This window comes from Cupressus sempervirens, chromosome 9 (assembly GCF_028749045.1).
Source record: "Cupressus sempervirens isolate cs-2001-9-10 chromosome 9, ASM2874904v1, whole genome shotgun sequence".
In the NCBI taxonomy this organism is placed as follows: domain Eukaryota; kingdom Viridiplantae; phylum Streptophyta; class Pinopsida; order Cupressales; family Cupressaceae; genus Cupressus; species Cupressus sempervirens.
Genome location: NC_143126.1, coordinates 218,836,262 through 218,846,364, shown reverse-complemented (window position 1 = coordinate 218,846,364; position 10,103 = coordinate 218,836,262). Strand labels below are relative to the sequence as shown.

General features: G+C 34.7%; 1 protein-coding gene across 4 annotated transcripts in view; it reads left to right on the top strand.

Annotated features, from left to right (window-relative positions):
• The first annotated feature begins 1,521 nt into the window (after positions 1 to 1,521).
• Positions 1,522 to 10,103, top strand: part of LOC149538295 (uncharacterized) — a 33,031-nt gene continuing 24,449 nt past the window's right edge. For 3 of the 4 annotated variants that reach the window (XM_089799673.1, XM_089799671.1, XM_089799672.1), the window contains exons 1-2: positions 1,523 to 2,152; positions 8,305 to 8,351. In XM_089799673.1, coding sequence (XP_089655799.1) covers positions 1,819 to 2,152; positions 8,305 to 8,351 — 381 coding nt within the window. In that variant the 5' untranslated portion in view covers positions 1,523 to 1,818. Of the gene's footprint in view, positions 2,153 to 8,304; positions 8,352 to 10,103 lie in introns of all 4 variants that reach the window. The other variant, XM_089799670.1, reaches the window with a different exon arrangement.

Below are 10,103 nucleotides of genomic sequence, written 5' to 3'. Positions count from 1 at the left end.
ATCAATTCTAACAAATTGAGACAGGGTAAATCCCTTAACAGAGTGATCTTAATAGATCTTTGTAAATCTCCTAACAAAGTCCTTATTTTGTTGTGTTTGCGAAATCCTCTAATAAGGTGAGATCTAACAGTCTTAAAAGCTTTTAATAGGGTATATCCCTCATAGGATAGATCATTGGATATGGTCAAACATTGTAACCCTAACATGTTAACTTTATTAGTGCAGTAGTGAAGATTTGTGGGTGTCATCCCCACCCTAGTTTTACCTTCATTCTGATGTGTTTTTGGGTAATCAAAATCATTATGTCACGTGATTACTTTTGATACATGTGATTGATAGATTAGATATATATGTTATTACAATTTGATTGTATAAGCTATGCATGCATAAGCAATTGGATATAAGATGATAAATGTGGTGAATGTATTTTAGAATTGTTGAAAAGGTTAAAGTATTGTGGATCCCAATTCACCCTTCCTCTCAATATCTTGGTGTCCAATTAAGACTTCCAACAGCCCCCCACCTTTTCCACCCGCTATAATCTCCACCCTAAAAAGTAGGGTCTGCTCATTTTGAGAAGAAAATTCCATTTTATCATATAACAAACATTTTTTTGACTTCATGGGATCACCTGCTCCATAAAGATAGACCTTGCAACCCCCCATCATGGGACCACACCCTTAGCTACATTAGTTCAATTATGTGATTACACATCTAAATATAAATAAGAATAGAATAAAAGTCAATAAATTTTTGGGGCTATATACAAAGAATATAATGAAATGAAAACTATGTTATTTATCATCTCTTTGAAATATACCATAATACATAAATAATGCATTTAAATGAACTCAAATGAGAATAAAAAGCTAACAATGTTTATTACTGTTATATTATTTTGTTAAATTTAAAATTTTAACTTTTTCTAGATAAAAAATCATATTGAATAAATTGACCTCAAATGGAAATAAAAAATGTTTACTTATAACTATAATTACAATGGTTTTTAAGTTTTATATGATTTAAATTTAAATTTCTAACTTTTTTAGCTTTTTTGTTTTGTCTTTTAGTTTTATATGATTTAAATTAACATTTCTAACTTTTTTAGCTTTTTTGTTTTGTCTCATTTTAATTTTAGTTTTTTAATTAGTTTTTAATGTTTTGTTTGATTTTAATTTTAGATTTTTAATGTTTTATTTGATTTTAACTTTTTCTAGATTATAAAATCATATTGAATAAATTGACCCGAAATTTTAAAAAATAATATTTACTTATAATTATAATTGCAATGATTTTTAAGTTTTATATGATTTAAATTTAAATTTCTAACTTTTTAAGTTTTTGTTTTGCCTCATTTTAATTTTAGTGTTTTTATTAGTTTTTAAATATTTTGTTTGATTTTAATTGTAGTTTTTTAGTTTTTAGCTTTTTTTTGGATTTGTTTTGAGAGGAAATTTGTACTCCCTAATTATCATGTATCACTGATCATTTATCATAATGTATCTCTGAAAACTTATTTCGTATATTTTTCAACTTCAACACTTCCTCAGCCGTCCATCTCGCGTTTCATTGCCAGGGCCTGATTAATTTACACCTAATGTGGATTTCCGACTAAAATCAAGGGCTGCCGTAGAATTTGCAATATTTTGCACACTGCCGCCATTACTACACTCCGTTTTTGCGGCCGAGGCGGCTCTGCAGGTGATGGTTAGTTGAGGATCGATCGCGGAAGAAGCTATTATTCCGTATGCTCAGAGAAAAAGAGATAGAGAGGAGTAAAATAAAGCAAAACAGTGCAAAGCGGCGCCGTCGCATCGCATGGCAGAGTGTTGGGGGGGAGGAAGAGGAGGAGGAGGAGGACGAGAAGGGGAAGGAGAGGCGTCAGGATTGTATGGGGGGCGCGGAGCAGGCGGTAAGCTCCGCACGTCGAGGTCATCGCGCCGAGCAACCTCCACACCATACGACCGACCGCAGACGGGGCGCCATGCACCTGCGGCTGTTAGGGCAGCAGCAAGAGGAGATAGTGATAGCGGCAGCTGGGTGTGGAGAGCGGTGGTGGATCCGGCCGCCCGTCTTATAAATAATGGTGCGGTGAAATGGTTCAGCACCGTCTTCAGAAAGCGCGCCCTACCGCCGCCCGCCCATGAGCAAGGTGTGCCCCGTTTCATTTTTCCATCTTAGTTTTATGACAGGGTTTTTGTCTTTTCACCTTGCCTAGCTAGGGTTTTCTTCATTTCATCTCTTATGTCTTATAATGCTAGAGTAGATGTCAGGCACTCAAGCTGTTTCATGCATTGGAAATAAATTGCAATTTTATGTTGTTGTGAAGCTTCCTTTCTGTCTACGTTTGATTTAGGAGTACTGGCGTGTGAAAACAATTCAGATTTATGATTTTTCAACGTTAATCGATAATCCTAATTTGCAGTGTTCACTCAAGTTCTTAGACTGGAATGTCGTATACCATAGGGTTTGGGATGCTCCAGCATGCATTAAATAATTTGGGGATCATCGCAGCTGAATGTGAAATTGCTTTAGCTGCGAGCTAAACTTCATATACCTAATCGGGTTAGTATGGATCACCTGCTTTTATGAGATTTCACTTCTCAGAGGTTGAACAATGAGGAGTTGATCAAGATAGGTCATCTTCTGCTAATTTACCATTGCCAATAAAGTACGGGAGAGAGACGTTTATTTTTCCTCTCAATACCAATATAGTTTGAAGAAGCTATTGCGGTTCTAATTTGTCATGCCAGTGGGATTGTTCTTATGGGCAAACAATGGCAATTTGATTTGAATAGGTTCTCTTCTGCCAATTTATCATTTGCAATAACTGTTAGGAGAGATTTATTTATTTAACCTCCCCATGCTCAAATAGCTTGAAGAAGATATTTGCTTTCATAATGTATCATGCCAGTTGAATTAATCTCACAGGGATCATCCGTTGAGGCTTATTACGGGGTTATGGCCTCGTATGTTGTTTTCACATCACCAAATAGTCAATCCATCAGTAACACTGAGAATAACAATGGAATTTAAGATGGAACTGTTAGTTATAGGAAGAACCCTTTGGAATATAGTGCTAGAGAAGTACATTGGAAGATGCCTTTTTGCACCTTATCATCAGGTAGATTCAGGCACGTTTGGGTGCTGCAGTGTGTAACTTAATCTGTTTTCTGATTTGAAAGTGATCTGAATTACGACTTTAAATTTTAGTTGAGAACTACATGTGTAAACTTTTAATGGAGATGATAATGCAAAAGTTCTTCTGTCATATTGAAAATATCTTTACGGTGAGAGAGTCCTTGTTAGCAATATCACAACTAGGTCTAGTATCTTCATCACTGGTCAGATCTGCAGATCAATTAAGGTCACATTTTTTGTATGTCTAATTAACTTGGCTATAGCCCTTTTCTCTTTTCTAGTGTCAGATATCAAATCCATATAATTTCCTTGTCCAAATATTATTCTATTTCCAATCTTTGAACATACTCCTGCTAGTGCTATATATAGAACTTCAGATCTTTCAGGTGAAATATCAGTGTTCCTCTGTGATGCCCCCTTTCTGAAATATAATTTAATAATAAAATAATGATTAAATTAAAATATAAAAATAAATAAGTTATAATATAATATAATTAGAAGATAATTAAGATTAATCTGTGATGTCCTTATCCTTTCAAATTATCAATCTGGTAACTCAATTTTGCGAAGTCTCTAAAAGAGACAAAGTTGCAGAAGTACAACAAAAGGTGACCCATAAAGAAGTCAATAACATAAAAATGTTAAGCAGAACACTTATCTGTGAGGGACATAAGTTCAATGGGCAATTAGCCATTGATGTTTACATAAGTATCCAATCGTTCCACACATAAAGACGGACATATAATCAGTGATAAATTGAAATACCATGACATGTTATGCATTTGGGTAGTTGACAAATCAATGAAGGTAAAAATTTTGAAGGTGACATGGTTGAGGAAGACGACAGTAATCATTTAGGTAGTTGACAAATCAATGAAGGTAAAAATCTTGAAGGTGACATGGTGAGGAAGATGATAGTAATCATAAGGTAGAGTCAACCCAAAGATTATTGCCGGAAAACCATGACTATCAATGGTTCGATTAAGGAAAGTAAAGTTTACATTGATGATTAGGGTGCAACTAACTACAATCATCAAGCCATGAAGCAATTTACATCAACTATGATGGTAATGGGATCAATTGTAATTGTTAGTATTGTGACAAAGGGGCAATCAGTGGTGGGATCAATTGCAAATGTTAGCATTTTGACAAAGAGGCAAGCATTGATCAATGCTAAAGACCAATGTGAATGGTTAAGCCTGCAACTGTGTACAATCACCTATTGTCTCATCTATCTATATCAGTAAAGGGTTAAGGGTGAAGGTCAATAGTGAAGTGGTGAAACAATGATCAGAGATGCTAAGTCAAGCGCTTGCACAATGATCAATAAATATGATCACATATATTGTATTGATAAGAGTAGGAGATCGAATTGTTATGATGGTAATCTGTTAGGATCAAGCAACACTAAGGGGGTTTGAATCAGTATTACAACACTTTTAAACAATTTATTCTTTTTACCACAATACCATATAATAACTGAAATGATAAAGCACAGTAATAGAGTATTCACAACAAGAGAATTCATAACACCTGATTTGTTCTCCAAGAAACCCTGGCCAAGGGAAAACCCCGGTGGGTCTTGAACCCACAAGATAATGCACTAGTGTAAATGTGTCCCTGTTAGGAGTCTCGACCCTGTTAGGAGTTGATATGAAGCATTTAGTAGATCAGTGCCTGTTAAAGGACAAGTTCTTGTTAGGAGACTAGACCTTGTTACAGGTCTTCAATCCTGTTAGGAATTGTAGGAACAAAAAGGGAGCTCACTGCTCAAAAATGAAGGTTGAAGCTGCCTTCAAGGGCTCACTGTCCATTACAATAGAAAATTGCATCAAGAGTTGGGTTATACCCGGTGAACTATGCATAGTATCACAATGCTTGATTAGTTCCAGTAAAGCTCACATCTGCTCTATTTGGACATCCGACATCAGGGCTTGTAAACACTTTTAAACAATTTATTCTTTTTACCACAATACCATATAATAACTGAAATGATAAAGCACAGTAATAAAGTATACACAACAAGAGAACTCATAAAACCTGATTTGTTCTCCAAGAAACCCTACCCTGGCCAAGGGAAAACCCCCAGTGCGGCTTGAACCCACAAGATAATGCACTAGTGTAAATGTGTCCTTGTTGTTAGGAGTTGATACGAAGCATTTAGTACATCAGTGCCTGTTGAAGGACAATTTCCTGTTAGTAGACTAGACCTTGTTACAGGTCTTCAATCCTGTTAGGAGTTGTAAGAACAAAAAGGGTGCTCGCTGCCTTCAAGGACTCACTGTCCATTACAATAGAATATTACATCAAGGGTTGGGTTATACCTGGTGAACTATGCATAGTATTACAATGCTTGATCAGTTCCAATTAAGCTCGCATCTGCTCTATTTGGACATCTAACATCAGGGCTTGTACATCACAACATCATATCATAATCATCCATATCCTCGCATGCCAAAATACTTTCCTTTATACCAATTCAATTCTTTATTCTAGTTGGTTTCAATATGGCTTTACCAAATGTGTTCATACCTGTACCAAAATACAAAATTTAATCATGCTATCCAAGATTTAAGACCTTGGATGTTTTCCCTTCAATGCTAAGTAATTGAATTGGTAAACCAATTCAATTGCTAAGCCAATTTATCCAATTACCCAAATTGTCCTGTATCGTTGCCTTCCTAGACCTATGCCACTTCGCACTATTATATCTTATGCTGCATCATATAATAACACTGGCGATCATATTAGTAGACCATATATATCCCATATAACATATTCCTGAAGTTATAGACCCATATGGTAATTTCTGTCATCGCTAACCAAAACTATCCAACTGTACTCTTCTTTGACTTAGGCATTTTTTCACTTAACTGACTCATCAATACTTGTCATCGTCAGTAGCGGCTGTACCAGAAAGATATATTGTCGTTAATGACAACACCTGTATGGTCGCTTGACATGCACTTGCCAACATAATCTATATCTTAGTAACAGTTAGTAATTAACTAAAGAGTAATATATTGAGCTATATTGAAGAGACACAATGCTAGTAACAACTACTGGTTGGACTGGAAGGGTGCAATGACTATTCCTAATAGCATCAATTTGGAAATACTGCCATTCATAAGACTATAAGATGACTCATTTAGGGAGATAACTCATTGATATTCATAGTAAAAAGATATTAATACAAGCTGATATGATTATGTGGCTAGCAGTGGTCTTGAAAGGACATAAGGCACATCCCATGCAATATGACTCATTCAGGAACATCGATATAGGAAGTCAGTCCTGATAGGAAAAATTGGGATGGCAGAGCAGAAAGAAAATATCAAATAAGTATCATATCTATTCTGATAGACCAGCAAGCAAGGTGTTACAGCAAGTGGTGTGCTGTAACACGCCTATACCTCAATACTGGCATATAGAATATTACATCTGAATTTTTTTAAGGGACTAATAAATGGTCCAGTATATATGCAGCAATGCTAATATCAATTGATAATAATAATACCAGAATTATAGGTTGATATTGTGTAGGGAGAGGTAGAGTAAATCCTCACAAGGTAGGTAGGTTCTAAGATGGGTAAGGGTGTGTATTTCGAATGCCTCGGGGGGATGTCCGAGATGGGTATGAACATGCATTTTCAATGCCTTGTGGGAGCCCGCTTGTAGATGGTTTCCAAGTGCCCTATGACAAGTAATTCACCATCCTCCTTACAGTTGATGTTCAGGAGAGAAGTAAGGAATCAGGGCTTAAATATAATGACTGCCAAATGTAGTACGAAACATTTTGTCTCTTAATTTAATCCAATTTAAATGCATGGTGATCTATGTTGATCATTGGATATTGGCAGCCTAGTAGGGGACATTGCATCATATTACCACCTTTTTAAGTGCATCGACTATTTTTTGCTGGTTCAACAGTTTTTTTCCCATGTATATTTCTGGATGTAGTTGGAGATATAGAAAATTAGGGAAGCTCTAATTTGACATGGGGAAAATTTAACACAGTTCTTCAATATGATTAGATTTTGTCTGATATTTAGCTCTATCTCTATCTGTCTTATGAGGAAAGTTCTAATTCCACTGAGGGAAACTAAAAGGCAGCTCTTTTAATTTGATGAAACTTCGTTTGGCATTTAGGACTCTCTCTCTCTCTCTCTCTCTCTCTCTCTCTCTCTCCTCCCTGACATATCCAGAGAAATTACAAGAAGCAATGATGATGACTACCTATGAAAGTAGTTTGTGTCAAGGTGATTCTCATGATTCTATGCAGGATGTATCTTATTTTTTTTGGGGTGCTTTTACTACCAGTGATGGTATTCATGATAGGTCAAAACTTTGTGAAAGGAATGTCAATTGTTTGTATACAAAGAGTATGGAGTAGCCTTCACTGAAGATTGTTTTGCACATAAAGATAACGTGCTTTAAAAAAAAATCAAAAAATGATTTGGGAAAAGGTTTTCAACTAACTACATGTACTTATTTAGTTGATAGATTTTATCGTACTCAGAGAAAGATGGAGCAAATACAAGCATTGCATGCTACTTAAGCCTTTGATTTTAGAAGTAGTGGGGCAAAGTACAGAAGAAAAAAATAATAAAATAAATTGATGTGCAGTTACAAAGAGAAGTGGTTAAGACATTTCATTTCAGATATGTGGTTGAGAAACAATGAGCCATGGAAATAATATCAAGAACCTAATGGTGCTATGTTTTCAGTAATAATAAGTTTTGTGGATTGGGTGGTCGTTAGAAAATTCAAAAGCCTGCTTTTGGCAGTCAGAAATACAATGATAGCCTAATATTGTTGCAATATAAGTTGTAGATTGAATTTGTTAAATCAGCTCTACAGGTCTCAATCTGTGGGGAATCTAACTTTGCCAATTGCTTCCTTTCAAAGTTTGTAGCTCTAAATTCAAGTTTGCTTCTTAATTGAACTGGTAAAGATTGATTTTGGGTAAAAAATTTCTTGGGACATTTTAGTTTTAGTGGGAAGGCTGAGTTTACTTGTAGTTTTTAACATCACATGTTTTTTTCAATAAATATTTTGTTCCTTTCATCATGTATAATAAATATAATTACAACCACTTATAAATATATTTTGATTGATCTTTACCATTAAATATATCTGAAATTTTGATGCCTATTGTAACAGAAGTTCAAGAAGAGAGGCTTCAAGATGTTGAGGAAGAAGCTGTGGAAGTAAGTTTATACATTTCTTCCATACTGTGTAGTAAATTCTACTTTTTCTTACTTATGTTTGTTAAATTTGGCTGTTAATATGTAAAAAAGCTTGTATATTATTCCTTCTGTTGGTTAATGAAACTGGGTGCCTTCTGTATATTGGAAAAAAATTAAAATGTGCTTTTTTGATGTTGAATCACGTCATTCACTTGTTGTACCGGGCATTCTCTATTGATCATTTTGTATTCTCAATTTACCGAAGGTTTTGGCATTTTTTTGAACATTCATATTTTTTCCCCATTTATGATAACATTCTCTGAACCTTGAAATAGCCTTTTTTTGTTGCATAGTCGGTGATATTTGTAGGAGAGACTAGATTCTTGTAGAATAAGAGATGCTGTAGCTTTCTGGTAATCTTTTTTATTAATTAGTTTGTTTTGATGTATTTTTTCCCTGATCAAGATATCATGTCTGTGATGGCATAAACAATGTGCAGAATATAGTTTAGTGTAAGATAGGACTTGCTCCAGTTCAATAGGTTTAATAACTTTTTAGTAAATGGCTTGTTTGGGGAAGCATTTTATATGGTTAGAAAGGGTGTAAAAAATTTAGGTTTGTCTATGCACAAGGATGATTGGTAGCGTTTATCTATCATTAACTGATAAAATTCAAAAGAGAATAGCAAAAAATCTTACTAAATTACTTGTAGTAAAATTGCAATTGCCTTGTTATTGGGTTTTAGTATCTGGAAGAAAAAGCTATAATGATTAAAATTCCCTTTTTACTTTTATGAAAATAATTCAGGTCCTGTGATGGTGGTTGGGCACATGGTAATAATAATCAAGATTAAAACCTGTTAGTTAGTGAGAACGATGACATCTGAGTACAGATACAATTGTATATATCGATTGAATCTCAAGGGCTTGACATTTAACACGAACATTATATTGGCAATGTATGGCATGCACCCCATAGCTTAAAAAACAAAGAATATGCTTATTCTTACTTATATGGTGATGTTAAGGATGACTTTTAATGCTATTTAGAGATGACGATGATGATGACTGCAGTTTGTGCCTGGCCTACTGGCAAGGAATGCATCAGATTCATGGCATGCCTAATCCTTGTGTTGACTATCATGCAGACCTGTCCTGGCTTCCTGAAACACTGCGATTTCTTACTATTGACAGAGCAGATTTTGGTTTGCTTATCAGATCATTTTCTTATCTAGAAGTACATGTAGGTCCTATAGGTGATGCATTGTGTCTTTGTGGTTGCATTTTTGGCAGAATTTCTGGCTTGTTACTTAGTCTCTTGATGAGCTCAATAAATTCCTTTATAACCCTGCATTATTAAAATTAGAATATTCGTTGTAGCATTCTTAATTTTTCCTTTTTATCTCTTCTTGTCTGAATATCTTGTGTTTGGATGATTATACGACACATGGTAGTGGAGTTCAAAAGTGTTGGTTTGTATCTTTAGAGGTTTATAAGATTATATATTGAGTTATAAAACACTTTATTAAATTCATGAGAGCCTTAAATCTTTGTTTCACTAGACTTGAAGTGTAAGGTGCAAGTTATTTGCAATCCTACTTCATTATCAGGTTTCTAGGTAGGTTATTTCGCCTCTCTTTGGGGTTTGCCATTTATTTGAAGGGATCATTTCTTATTTACCACTCTAATTTGGTTTTCTGGTTAAGTTATTAAAATATTTAAAACACCAAAACGAGTGCATTTTTTTTCTTCGAGTTTTATTTTGTTGGTGTTT